General features: G+C 45.4%; 1 protein-coding gene across 5 annotated transcripts in view; it reads right to left on the bottom strand.

Annotated features, from left to right (window-relative positions):
• Positions 1 to 14,975, bottom strand: part of lrch2 (leucine-rich repeats and calponin homology (CH) domain containing 2) — a 178,683-nt gene that overhangs the window by 12,734 nt on the left and 150,974 nt on the right. For 4 of the 5 annotated variants that reach the window (XM_038775961.1, XM_038775964.1, XM_038775960.1 and 1 more), the window contains 3 exons: positions 8,474 to 8,569; positions 6,584 to 6,653; positions 2,296 to 2,408 (listed from right to left, as the gene is read on the bottom strand). In XM_038775961.1, the coding sequence (XP_038631889.1) occupies positions 2,296 to 2,408; positions 6,584 to 6,653; positions 8,474 to 8,569 (279 nt within the window). The remainder of the gene's footprint in view (positions 1 to 2,295; positions 2,409 to 6,583; positions 6,654 to 8,473; positions 8,570 to 14,975) is intronic. The other variant, XM_038775965.1, reaches the window with a different exon arrangement.

Raw genomic sequence — 14,975 nt, 5'->3', positions numbered from 1 at the left:
AAAAGCACAGATAATGTGGATGCTGGAGATCTGAAATAGAAACAAGGTCTGAAAACCTCAGCAGATCTGGCAACATCTGTGGAGAGAGAAACAGAGTTAACACTTCAAGTCCAATTGGACTGTTCTTCAGAACTGTCACTATCATATTTGGAGCACTGACTGGGAAAATGGAGAATAGTCCTTAATATCTTTCACTTCTGCCATCCCAAAAAAATCTGATCTTCCTTTTCCCAGTCCCACAAGAGTCACAGCATGTCCAGTCTTCAAATAATTGTGTACAGGGTGAACCATCCTTACACAGCAAACACACTTACAAAGGAAAGAGAATGAGGAGGACAGTGAGTATTTATGTTCATGGAAAATAAAACAATGAATAGATACCCCACAAATGATAGGCAATGAACCTTTTCATCTATAATTGAATATAAAAAAGAAACGTCTATTTTGTACTACTGCTTTATCTTATGTTGAGTTTCAAGGAATTCTGTATTCCTGGTACAGTCTTGTACTGAGCCAAAGGCAATTCTAAAAAACTTACTCGTAAAATGAGATGCTTTATGTTAGAAATGCCCAGATGAAAGTTTTTTTCTTCATACACTTATCCTTCTGTTTGGGCTAGAAATTTCACCAGGACTTTAGGTGTTGGGAGACTGGTCAAAGTGAGAAAAAGTAATGGTTGCAAGAGGCATGAAGGAGTCATTGGTGCAGGTGAAGGTGTGAATGAGTAGATTAAATTAGTAGCTGTGGGTGAAAAACCAGTAGCTCAATAGCTCAGATTTTGAAAGTGCAGCTGTTAGTGAATTGGGAGAGTTTTTTTTCTCCAGTAGGTGGATACAGAAGAAAGTGGGGTTGGGATGCTGAAGATTGATGAGGAAGTGATCACACATGGCCTTCTCATTAATTATGTGATGTGAGAATCAGAACCATACAAGATGGTAAGTCCGAGGGAGGGGCCACTGTGAATATGGGTTGTGGATTTTATGTGGAGGGTGGGAGCCATGAAGAATGGAGAGATGCCAGAGAACTCCGAAGAGGGTACATAATTAATTGAGATGGAGGTTGAAATCACCAAGGGAGGGTAGTCATTTCAACAACAAAAACTGACAGCATCTGTGGGGCGGACACAGAGCTAACGTTGAGTCTGGACTTTTAAGTCATCTCTCTCCACAGATGCTGTCAGACCTGCGGAGATTGTCCAGCATTTTCCTTTTTGTTTCAGATTCCAGCATCCGAGTAATTTGCTTTTATTTATATAAGAGAAATCACTTAGTGCGCTGGTGATGGTGGAAAGCAATGAAAATAATTCAAATGTTTAAGATACTTGAATGAGTTATAGAGTAAGAATCTAAAATGAGAAGGGTGGAACAAGTGAGATGCCCAGGGCAGGAAAAAGTGAAAGTTGAGTAGGGAGACAGATCAAATGCTTTCCAAGAATCAAGTTAGACCATGGCCCCATCGCTCATCCACCAATTGCATCCGCAAATGTTTTAACCCATGTTTGCTTGAACACATTTACAATACAGATGTGTGTATGCTATTTTGTATTGAATTTAGCTATCCATCACTACTTGTTAATGGGTATTAAAGGGACATGAAGTGGGTAAATGGGGGCTCAGGTACTGATCAGCAATAAGTTTTTAAAAAATAAATTCAGAGTACCCAATTCATTTTTTTTCCCAATTGGGCATTTTGGCGTGGCCAATCCACCTACCCTGCACATATTTGGGCTGTGTGAGTGGGACCCACGCAGACATGGGGAAAATGTGCAAACTCCACACGGACAGTGACCCAGGGTCAGGATCGAACCGGGTCTTCTACGCCATGAAGCAGCATTGCTAACCACTGCACCACCGTGCCACCCCTGCAATAAGTTAATTGAATACTGGTATTGGTTTGAGGTGCTGAATTGCCTATTTCTATACATGTGACCAGTTCCCAGTTAAGATAATAAGCTTTGACAATATAAATGTCAAAAACCCTAGTGTCAACATTTATAAGTTTATTTGTTTCAGTCTGCAATGGTAAAAATGGTGCTTAAACCAATACCTTTAAATGTGTCACTACTTCTGCACGTGAAATAATGGGTGCCAAATTGCAGACCTGCAAATGCAACTATTTCACACCTGTCTCATGCAGTTCAAAATTCTTTCCCAGATCAAATTTCAGAGGGAAAAAAGTAATTGCATGGCTAATGCTCTTCCACATTTCAGTACAAACATCACAAACCCACCATTGTACTGTATTTATATATTACTAACAGCATTACAAGAAGAAAAATAGTTCCAAATAGTTCACCTGTTTAAGCTGCCTAACTTGTTCCAATTCTTCTCGTAGGTGTTCCATCTTTCTTCGAATCGTAAAACCTGGATCCGCTGCTCCAAATTCCTGACGAGATGGGCGTGTAAATGCTGTTTGAAGTACAGAAAAAACAATAAAAGGTAAATATCACCTCAAATAATGGGAGGTCAGCATGGAGACAGCAAGAACATTGTTCTTGCATTAGAGCTTCATCAGATGAGGGGGCTTTGCCCCCGACGATGTCGCGGGCACTGATCCTAAAGTGGGATAAGGACTCCTTGCAGTGTGGATCATACAGGCCTATCTCGCTCCTCAATGTTGACACCAAGTTGCTGGCGAAGATCCTGGCCACCAGGATAGAGGATTGTGTGCCAGGGGTGATACACGAAGATCAGACAGGATTCGTTAAGTGACGGCAGCTCAACACGAATGTGTGGAGACTGCTAAATGTTATCATGATGCCGGCAGTGGAGGGGGAGGCGGAGATAGTGGTGGCGCTGGACGCAGAGAAAGCGTTTGATAGAGTTGAGTGGGGGCACCTGTGGGAGGTGTTGGAACGGTTCGGATTTGGGGAGGGATTCATCAAATGCGCGAGGCTGCTCTACGCGGCTCCGATGGCGAGTGTAGTTACAAATGGAAGGAGATCGGAGTACTTTAGGCTCTACCGTGGGACCAGGCAGGGGTGTCCCCTGTCCCCCTTGCTCTTTGCAGTGGCGATTGAGCCTCTGGCTATGGCGTTGAGGGAGTCAGGGAGATGGAGGGGTCTGGTGCGGGGTGGGGAGGAACATCAGGTATCGCTGTATGCGGACGACCTGCTATTGTATGTGGCGGACTCAAAAGGGGGAATGCCGGGGGTGATGGAGCAGCGGAATTTGGGGGCTTCTTGGGCTACAAGTTAAATTTAGGCAAGAGCGAGGTATTTGTAGTACACCCGGGAGATCAGGAGGAGGTAATTGGGAGGCTCCCGTTTAAGAGGGCAGTGAAGAGTTTCAGATACCTGGGGGTGCAGGTGGTCAGGAGTTGGGGGACTCTCCATAAGCTTAATTTTACCAGGCTGGTGGAGCAGATGGAGGAGGAATTTAAAAGGTGGGACATGGTGCCGCTATCACTGGCGGGTAGAGTGCAGTCCATCAAAATGAGGTTCTCCCGAGGTTCCTGTTCCTCTTCCAGTGTTTGCCCATCTTTATCCCTAGGGCCTTTTTTAGAAGGGTGACCAGCAGCATCATCAGCTTTGTTTGGGCGAATGGGACCCCGAGGGTGAAGAGGGTCTTCTTGGAGCGGGATAGAGATGGGGTGGGGGCTGGCGTTACCCAATATCTCGGGGTACTACTGGGCAGCCAATGTATCGATGGTGCGCAAGTGGGTGATGGAGGGGGAGGGGGCAGCATGGAAACGGATGGAGAGGGCGTCCTGCAGAGAGACAAGTCTGGGGGCCTTAGTAACAGCGGCGTGGCCGCTCCCTCCTACGAGGTATACCACGAGTCCGGTGGTGGCGGCTACCCTCAAGATTTGGGGGCAGTGGAGGCGACATAGGGGAGAAGTGGGGGGCTCGATGGAGGCTCCGTTAAGGGGGAACCAGAGGTTCGTCCCGGGGAACATTGATGGGGGATTTCAGGGCTGGCACAGAGCGGGCATCAGACAGCTGAGGGACCTGTTTATTGATGGGAGGTTTGCGAGCCTGGGGGAGTTGGAGGAGAAGTTGGGCTCCCCCCGGGAAACATGTTCAGGTATCTGCAGGTAAAGGCATTTGCTAGACGGCAGGTGGAGGGATTCCCTTCGCTTCCCGCGAGGGGGGTGAGTGACAGGGTGCTTTCGGGGGTCTGGGTTGGATATCTGATATCTACAAGGTTGTTCAGGAGGTGGAGGAGGCGTCAGTAGAGGAGCTGAAAACTAAGTAGGAGGGGGAACTGGGGGAACAGATCGAAGACGGGACATGGGCTGATGCCCTGGAGAGGGTTAATTCTTCCTCCTCGTGTGCGCGGCTTAGCCTCATCCAATTCAAGGTGCTGCACCGGGCCCACATGACTGGGACGAGAATGAGGAGGTTCTTTGGGGGTGAAGACAGGTGTGTCAGGTGCTCGGGGAGTCCAGCGAACCATGCCCATATGTTCTGGGCATGCCCGGCACTGGAGGAATTCTGGAAGGGGGTGGCGAGGACAGTGTCAAGGGTGGTGGGATCCAGGGTCAAGCCAGGCTGGGGACTCACGATTTTTGGGGTTGGGGTGGAGCCGGGAGTGCAGGAGGCGAAAGAGGCCGGTGTGCTGGCCTTTGCGTCCCTAGTATCCCGGCGAAGGATCTTGCTATAATGGAAGGATGCGAGGCCCCCAAGCATGGAGACCTGGATCAATGACATGGCGGGTTTTATTAAGCTAGAGAAGGTCAAATTCACCCTGAGAGGATCGACACAAGGGTTCTTTAGGCGGTGGCAACCTTTCCTTGACTTTCTGGCTCAACGATAGGGTACTGGGGCAGTAGCAGCAGCAACCCGGGGGGGGGGGGGGGGGGGGGAAGGGGGAGGGAAAAGGGGGGACGATGACTATGTTTGTTTATTTAATTTTAATTTATTTTTAAGTTCTCTGGGGGGGGGGGGGGGGGGGGGGTGGGAGGGAGGGGATACATACATTGTTACGGTTTGGGGGGTATTACAGTTTCTATGGGTTATTTTGTTGCATTTCATTGTTTGTTGTTATATTTTCTGTAAAAAATTCCAATAAAAATTATTTTTTTTAAATAAAGAGCTTCATCAGATGAGTCTTGAATATTTAAAGTGAGCCTCCAGCATTTTTATGGAGCAAAGTTACCCAACTGTACTGTATGTAGTTAAAGGACTAAGAAGAATGGTGTCCAGTTTGAAGACATTTTATAGCACTCGTTAGATGAAATTTAGATTCAGAATGGATGAATGGCATATTAGAACAACATGTCTTCTTGATAATTTAATCTCTCCCTTCTTCATGGAGGTGCTGCTGGTAGATATTTGTTAAAGGAGAACTGTCTTGTGTGGCAGTTTATTTCCAATTTATTTCCAAATTTGTTTTGAGCACTTGGGTTTAAGAGCATCCATGCATAAATATGATAATGGCTCTTAATTTGGTGATTAAATAACAGCAGAGCTAATTGGAACTCCATTATGTACATGTAGCTGCGTGAAGCTGTCTGAGATGCGCTATTCTACCGTTAGCTTCTCAAAGGTGGTATCACATTGTCTGCCCAACCATAAAAATGCATCAAACACATGAAATTGTTGTACTTGTGTGGCAGATACAGCCAAGCCCACCACAGAAAGTTACAACTTGGCAATTTAAATCCAAGTACCTTTAATGATGAAATTCTTTCTCAGTCCTTATGATAATTTCACAATTGTACAATTGAAAATACTGCTTGCCCTATTCACTCAGGTGTCCAGATGCCACATTTTCAGACTACACGGTAAACAACTTGCCATACAAATTTTAAAAAACAAAACATGCATGAGCAGGTTTAACTTATGACAAGATGCTGTCACATGCTAATACCCAAGATAAAGTACCAAGGAACTTAATGACACACCTAATATTGTGAAATGCAATTACACAATGTTTTCCCACTAACTTCTTATCGTCAAATGTACATCAATACCGTCAATCACATGTGTAAAATAATAAGTATATATGTCCGAATACAAGGGCGTTTCTTGATTATGTGTATCTTGCCATTTGTTTGCAAGAAGAAATTACATATATTTCATTGTGTGAATCCAACCCAAAAGTAGTTACAAATTGATTTCTGGATGGTAGAGTAAGTAGGTTATTACCTGGAAAGGGAAACTATCTTTCTGTAAAAAGCATGGGTACACCAGTTAAAGATATTTTCAGTTGCTCTGTATTTGGAGGTATTTCTTTTAAGGCACATCTTTGTGTCTCAATGAATTTGACCACAGAGATAACTAGCAGACTTCAGGTTTGCAATCTGATATAGATCAGGTTAGATATACACCTTCTTTGCGTGAAATTGAAGCTTTGAACAATTAATCTTCATTGAGTCAAATTATAGTGATAAACCAATTTAACAATGTCAAAATCATCTTTAAACTCACACTGTGAAGATTTTACCAAATAATTATAAGATATATAGAATCCCTATTGTGCAGGAGGTCATTCAGCCCATTGAGCCTGCACCAACCCTCCAAAAGAGCTCTCTACCTCGGCCCACTCTCCCACAACATGTTTGTAACCCCGCGCATATTGTGAAGATTAATTGCACGTGGCAAGGAGACAAATTCAAAGGAAATAACCGCATGACTTACCTGATCTGGGCTTGAGACCAAAAGGAACTGATGAGGGTTGAGTGGAGAAATCAACAGGTCCACCATCCCCCTGTGATAAAATGCAATTTTATTTTTTAAACTACGAGACAGGCCCTTTATTACTGACGAACAAATTCCAAAACTGACGGAACATCAAACTCCAGAAACACAAAAGCATTACTGTGATTTCTATGAGCATATCATTTATTTTTCAAATATACACAGCCCCATTCATTTTGGTATTTATCCATATGCATCAGCAAATGTCATCAGACTGTTCAACATCATCCAATGTTCACACACACACTTTCAGCAAGGATGACAAAATAGCAAAGAGAAAGCAGAACACCTGGTGATTTCCCCCTCCCACATCCAGAGGTGGAGGCCAATTCAAATTTCCCCAACACCACTCCAGTTAGTAAAGGTATCATAGTGTTAATGCTACTTGACTAGCAATCTAGAGGCCTGGACTAATGCTCTGAAGACATGAGTTCAAATACCACTACAGCAGCTAGAGATGAATATAAATTGGGTAACCTGTTCCACAGACTAGTCAAGCAATAGCCTGACAGTCATACTGGCCTTCTCTTACAAAAGGAAATCTAACTAATATTCCTTCATGCACAATGACATTATGATTGCTTATTCCTTTACCACCAACATTCGTTTGGGGGGGGTCACAAGTAACCAGAAACCTAATTGGACCAAACACAAACATTATGGCTACTAATGCAGGGCACAGGCTGGCATTTCCAGGATGAATATCTCACCTCCTGATTTCCCATAGCTCGTACACCATCTACAAGGCATAGGGGCTTGATGGAATATTTGCCACATTCATGGATGAGCGCAGTTCCTACAACACTGGAGAAGCTCAATGCCATCCTCTACCAGCAACCACGTCTGCAGTGCGTACATCTACAAGATGTACCGCATCAACTTATCACAGCTCTGTTAACAGTAAAACACTTACAGTCTCTACCACCCAGAGAAGCAAGCAGATGGGACCAGGGGGTGGGGGGGGGGGGGGGGGGGGGGGGGGGGGGGGATACCATTACATCAGGGTCCCCACCAAGTCAAATACCATCCTGACCTCTTTCACCGGCTGTAGGTCAAAATCCCAAACTTCCTGTCTAAAGCACTGTGGGTGTATTTGCATTCCATGGACTACAGTGGTTCAAGACAGCTCACCAGGACCTTTCCAAAGGCAATTAGGAATGCACAATAAACGCTAGCCTTAAAGGGTGACCCACAACCCATGAGTGAATTCAGAAAAGCTTTAATCATCTAAGAACATAGAGTGGCATGAAATTTCAGATCCTTCTTGTCTGTATGATTCAGATGAGCCATCAGTAGAACCCAAGGCATAACATTTAAATTTGATTACAAACCGGTAAATGGTTTGATGCATCACCCAGAATGGTATACTGTAATTTTCTTGATTTGGCCCCGTAGTTCTCTAAGCATAGGTACTGCATTTCCCAGTGAAAAGCAGCAGTCTAACATATTGAGCAAATGATGCTGAGTTACTTGTTAGTTACAGACCAGCACTGTTCCAGAGGAGAACAAGTGATTTTCTCTTTATCTGAACCAAGAATTACAACTTGAGGAGGGGCAAGTCCAAAAAAATTTGGTGTTATTTTGTTCCCTCCTAATACATTTCCTTTTTACATCTAACATTAAAAAGCATGCACAACAAATATAACAAACTTCTCAACCATAAACTGCTCCAAAGCAAATGACAAAAAACAAAATCTAAGTTTTGTACATGGAAGGTTAATTTCCTGAACCTGCTGAAGCACTGGACTGGTGAATTCACTCGATAAGCTGAGTGAAAGGAGGGAAAAGAGTTAGGTAGGTAATGATAACAAATAAATGAAGTAACAATACCTCAAATGACACACTAGGTGTGATCTGGACAGAAGGTGGTGAAGGCATGATCTGAACAGAAGGTGGTGAAGGGATGAGTGTAGTTTCATTATCTGGCTGTAGGAGTGAAAATAAAAATGAGCAAAACAGAATAAATTAAATGAAAACTTCAAGGAGTTCCCAGACAGGAAACTGCTTTGTTTCATTTACTTTTCTCTTAAGGTCTTCCATTTAATACCTTTCCTTATTATCAGAAAATGCTATGTATTGAGAACATCGCAAGAGCAGGAAATGAATGAGAAGGGGTGGAGGAGACAAATTTCCAGAGGACAGGAGATGATGCCTCCATTTTGTTTTGGGGGAAAAGTAACACATGAGAAAGTAAAATGTAGCATAATCGCCTTTCTTCTCATTATTTACAGCAGCAGTATCAAGTAGCCCTAACATTTGTACACAAATAATTGATGTTAATTCTTGAACAAATAAGATTTGCATTGCTAACGTGCACATAGTACATTCCGCAGTCAAATTTATTAACTGAAGAGGTTTTCATTGTGGTATATGCATCACTGTAAATATACAAGGGGTTAATGTAAATACACTACAACTAAGTAACCACTAGATGGAGCACCGGAGATGTCATGATATGCAAACATGCAGCTAATGAACACTTAGAATAGGACATAACCAATGAGCAGTCAAGACACCCAGACAGGGCCGGCTCAAGGTACCGGCAACTCGGGCAGTCGCCCGGGGCGCCATGTGCTAGGGGCGCCGCGTAAAAGACTCGGGTCCCGCGCATGAGCAGATGGGCCGGTGCTAACCAGCGCATGCGCGGTGGCCGCCCTCCCTCAGGCCGCCCCGCACAAACATGGCGGATGGATCCAGACTCGCCGGTGGTCCCTCCGGCCCACCCCCCCCCCCCCCCCCCCCCCCCGCCCCCGCCGGGCGCCAAAGTTCAGCTTGCCCGGGGCACCAGCAACCCTAGGGCCGGCGCTGCACCCAGAGGTGGTATTACCACAAGGGGGCATTACACAACCCATATAAAACGACAGGGCACACATGCTCTGTCTCTTTCCACAGACCCACAACTAGAGACTACATCAGGGTTGATCAGAAGCATCACACCCAGCACGTGGCTTAGAGCAGGCTGGTTTAGTTAGACTGAGTTACTACAGTTACATTAGCAGGAGTGTCAAACACATTTAAGAACTGTGTTAATCGTTCAATAAACATATTGGGCACGATTCTCCGCCCCCTACGCCGGGTGGGAGAATAGCGGGAGGGCCTCCCGACATTTTTCATGCCCTCCCGCTATTCTCTCCCCCCCCATGCCACCGGCGAGCGAAGATTCTCCGAGGCCGATAGGCCGAGCCTTCACGCCCGTTTCAACACGGCACCAAACAAACCTGCTCGCTGCCGTCGTGAAACGGGCGCCAGATGCCCATTTGGGGCATCTAGATGCCCGATTGGCACGGGAGCACCACGACTGTGCTCGGGAGGGGACAGGCGCACAATCAGTGCCCATCGATCGTCGGGCCAACGTCCAAAACAGACGCACTTTTTCCCCTCCGCCGCCTGGCAAGATCAGGCCGCCACGTCTTGCCGGGCGGCTGAGGAGAAAGACGCCAACTGCGCATGCGCGGGTTGGCGTTGTCCAACCTGCGCATGCGCGGCTGACATCATCGGCCGCGTCAGCCACGTGACGCACGGGGCCGCGCTCTTAGCCCCGCCCGGGGGGGAGAATCGGCCCCGGAAGTGGCCGTGAAGGCTGCTGTGGGTCACGGCCTGTCCCACGGCAGCCTTCTCGCCCATTGAATTCATTACAAAGTCTGGACCTTCCTTTGTCAAACCATACACCAAGGAAGCAGCTTATGCTGCACGAAGAAGCATAATACAACATGGTACCAGTAGTGCTTGTTCAATCTATTTAGTTCAACTCAGCAAGATCCATGACAACCAGCAACAGCATAAAGGCAAGATGATCGACATGCTGGTTCTTCAGCAACTCGGGTACCACGCCAATCTTAGTGCCAACTGGCTTGCATTCAAGCAGAGATTTCAGCTTTACCTGGAAGCAGCCGACCTAATTGGCATGGCCGATGCTAAAAAGATAGCTCTTCTACTCACCATTGCGGGTGAAAGTGCAACAGAGACGTGCAACTCCTTCAAATACTCCAAAGGGCAGGACAAAAAAGACTTCCAGACAGTCCTGGACAAGTTTGAAAACTACTGAGAGGTAAACACAAAAGAAATCGGTAAACTGACACCTATACTCACCACGAGGCAGAGGTAGCATTGCAACTGAAGCAAACGGCATTTTTGATTGGCAGCAATCTTGCGCGTATCCAGCCGGCCCAGTCCGCACATAAGCAGTTCCCCAGAAGACGCGAACCGGCAAAAAAGTGTTTTGTACATGCGTGAGAAGCTGCGCATGCGCAGTTGCGAAAAGAGTGCACAGTAGAGGGAAGCGATTTGCACATGCGCAATTCATTCCTACGCTTTATGTCACGAGCGTCATGACGTCAGAGGCCCCGGACCATGCCCACTTAAAGGGAAAATGTCCAAAAATAGTGAACAAGTTTTAGAGCCAGAAAACACAATTCTTTCACCGCGAAAGACAGCACAATGCCTGAACATCGACCAGTAGATGAAAATAACCTCCGCAGAACCCTGCAACAAGCAGTTAGCATCACCCAAAGAGATGATTTGGTCCTTGAAGACTATGACTCAGAAGATGATTTCATCATTGGATGTAGCGAGCACCGTAACAACTGCGAACCGCAACGAGATGCTTTGTACATTGAGGCACACAACACAAACATGGATGTATTCTTCATATTTGAGGATCCTCAGCCCAGCATAGAGTACATCCCGACCCATGAGTACAGGATTCTGCTGTGGCCTGACGCCAAGAGACAGAGAACGGCCTAACTCCACACAGAGGGTGATCCACGCACCACGGAGTCTCCGACTCCACATGAAAGGTGGTCCACGAATCACGAAGAGTCCCCGACTCCACACAGAGAGCGATGAAAGACTCAACAGCGAGACCACTGCACGACTCCACACAGGGAACAATGCCAGACTCCACAGAGAGAGCGATACAAGCCTCCACAGCGAGTTCATTGACAGACTCCACAATGGGAGCAACTCAAGACTCCAAAGCTCAGTCCATGCATGAACAAGACAATGAAGCTCTAACCACCTTATCTGAATAACCAGCAGCAGACGACGCAAGTCTGTCACGCTCCCGTGAACAACAGAAAGACTCTGACAGTCTACCCAGCTCATCTAACCAACAAGAAGACCACTGTATGTGAGACAAGTGATGAAAGCATCACATTTCCCATACGAGATGTGCAACATCACAGCGAGACTGACAGATCTCAGCTCTTATGTACAGAGGCACTCAATAATCAAAGTGAGACTACTAGTGCGTCCAGTGAGACCACGCCAATTGAAACCTTATCCACTCTCCACAAGAAAATGAAATCTTGAACATTTTGACTCCGAAAGAGGGCCATCAAGAAACCAAAAATGATTCAGATGAACCAGAAATGAGTCCAGACGAGGAGCATCAACAAGCCAAAGATGATTCAAGTGAACCGGACATGACTCCAGATGGGGAGCACCGAGGAATCAATGACGAAATGCTCAATGAAACAGCACGTGCCACAAAGGACACTGACACAAGTAACTTTGTGAAGAACTTGAATTCTCCACTCGGAACGTTTGATAAGGTTCCCCACGGTAGGCTATTGCAGAAAATACAGAGGCATGAGATTCAGGGTGATTTAGCAGTTTGGATCAGAAATTGGCTAGTTGATAGAAGACAGAGTGGTGGTTGATGGGAAATGCTCTGACTGGTGTCCAGTTACTAGTGGTGCACCACAAGGATCTGTTTTGGGGCCGTTGCTGTTTGTCATTTTTATAAATGACCTGGAGGAGGGCATAGAAGGATGGGTGAGTAAATTTGCAGATGACACTAAAGTCGGTGGAGTTGTGGACAGTGCAGAAGGATGTTACAAGTTACAGAGGGACATAGATAAGCTGCAGAGCTGGGCTGACAGGTGGCAAATGGAGTTTAATGCAGAAAAGTGTGAGGTGATTCATTTTGGAAGGAATAACAGGAAGGCAGAGTACTGGGCTAATGGTAAGATTCTTGGTAGTGTGGACGAGCAGAGAGATCTCGGTGTCCATGTCCATAGATCCCTGAAAGTTGCCACCCAGGTTGAGAGGGTTGTTAAGAAGGCGTACGGCTGTGTTAGCTTTTATTGGTAGAGGAATTGGGTTTCGGAGCCATGAGGTCATGTTGCAGTTGTACAAAACTCTGGTGCGGCCGCATTTGGATTATTGTGTGCAGTTCTGGGTCTCCATATCATAGGAAGGATGTGGAAGCATTGGAAAGGGTACAGAGGAGTTTTACAAGAATGTTGCCTGGTAAGGAGGTAAGATCATATGAGGAAAGGCTGAAGGACTTGAGGCTGTTTTCGTTAGAGAGAAGAAGGTTAAGAGGGACTTAATTGAGGCATACAAGATGATCAGAGGATTAGATAGGGTGGACATCGAGAGCCCTTTGCCTCGGATGGTGATGTCCAGCACTAGTGGACATAGCTTTAAATTGAGGGGAGATAGATATAGGACAGATGTCAGAGGTAGGTTCTTTACTCAGAGAGTAGTAAGGGCGTGGAATGCCCTGCCTGCAACAGTAGTGGACTCGCCAGCACTAAACGCATTCAAATGGTCATTGGATAGGCATATGGACGATAAGAGAATAGTGTAGATGGACTTTAGAGGGGTTTCACAGGACGGTGCAACATCGAGGGCCAAAGGGCCTGTACTGCGCTGTAATGTTCCATGGATGGTCATTGAGCGCAACAAGCACAACAAAACAACCTACAAAAACAACACTGACAACAACAAGAAGCGTACCAAAGGCACCAACAAGCATGACTAAAACAACAACACTGGAACAACGACTGGTACGACATGGTACAACTTTGCAAATGCAGGACACTGACAGCAAAGCTCAAGACAATGGCAAGTGTGCAGACATACCATGGCATGATAACGCATCTTACAAATTCACATTTGCTACACTACAAACAAGCAGATGAGCTTTCAAGGCAGCTGACATGCAGTATCAATACCACAAACACAGACACCAGTCCAGGTCAGACAGGAAAGATGACATCAGGAATCGCTACCACAAGCATTGAAAAAAAAGAGTCCAAAGCAGACGGCAAAGTGATTTGACCATTTGAACACCTCCTGATGACTTCTTTGTTCCTTAAGCACAGGGACGCTGACGGTGTTCACAAGGAAAATACACCATCAACATCAACACTTCAATAACAAAACAAAAATGCCACTCGACAATATAAATTCATGAACTTTGGACTTATATATATATTATTTGGTATTGTATAATCATCACGGTCATCATGACTTGTACATGTCATCACTTATCTACCTATTTTGTTCAATTTCCTTTAACCAAGTACGGAAAACATGTAACACGAAAAAAGGGGGGAATGTGGTGATATGCATCACTGTAAATATACAAGGGGTTAATGTAAATACACTACAACTAAGTAAACACTAGATGGAGCACCGGAGATGGCATGATATGCAAACATGCAGCTTATGAACACTTAGAATAGGACACAACCAATGAGCAGTCAAGACACCCAGAGGTGGCATTACCACAAGGGAGCATTACACAAACCATATAAAAGGACAGGGCACACGCGCTCTGTCTCTTTCCACAGACCCACAACTAGAGAGTACATCAGGGTTGATCAGAAGCATCACACCCAGCACGTGGCTTAGAGCAGACTGGTTTAGTTAGACTGAGTTACTACAGTTAGATTAGGAGAGTCAAACTCATTTAAGAATGGTGTTAATAGTTCAATAAATTACATTACAAAGTCTGGACCTTCCTTTGTCAAATCATACATCAAGGAAGCAGCTTATGCTACACGAAGAAGCATAACACAACGTTCATTAGCTCATTTTATCTTAATGGCCAAGTCTTTAGCTAATTAAATGCATGAGAGGATTAATCTGCTTAATAACTCAATGCTGTATTTAAGAAGCTATCAAAAATGCAAGCGTGATGTTATGCCAGCAAAATGCATTGTAAACAGTCAATAGGAACCCTGCTCAGTTCGTCTCGGGGCGAGTAAGATATCTCGCAAGATTAAAGAGATGGCTGCCCCAAGTTTTCATTTGTTTTGAAATGCACCAAATTTCCTGGAAAGTACATGCAGAGGTCTGGTCAACAATTAAAACCTGCCAAATTTCCTCAGCCATAAGCCCAGTAAACGAAACATTTTTAAAAACCTGCAAGTCTTTCTAATCACGAGGATTTTAACCTGGAAGAGCTTATACTGCCTCAACCTTTGTGCTCTTTTGCCACCATATTTCAGTTGTAAAGAACACCTAGCGGTGCATTTCTCATAACTGAGTTCAGAGGCATTTTTTGGCCAAATAAGAGGCAGATATGGTGCAAGCAATA

Source organism: Scyliorhinus canicula, chromosome 17, assembly GCF_902713615.1.
Source record: "Scyliorhinus canicula chromosome 17, sScyCan1.1, whole genome shotgun sequence".
Taxonomy (NCBI): Eukaryota; Metazoa; Chordata; class Chondrichthyes; order Carcharhiniformes; family Scyliorhinidae; genus Scyliorhinus; species Scyliorhinus canicula.
The sequence above is the reverse complement of the archived record's forward strand: the minus strand, read 5'-3'. Positions and strand labels throughout refer to the sequence as shown.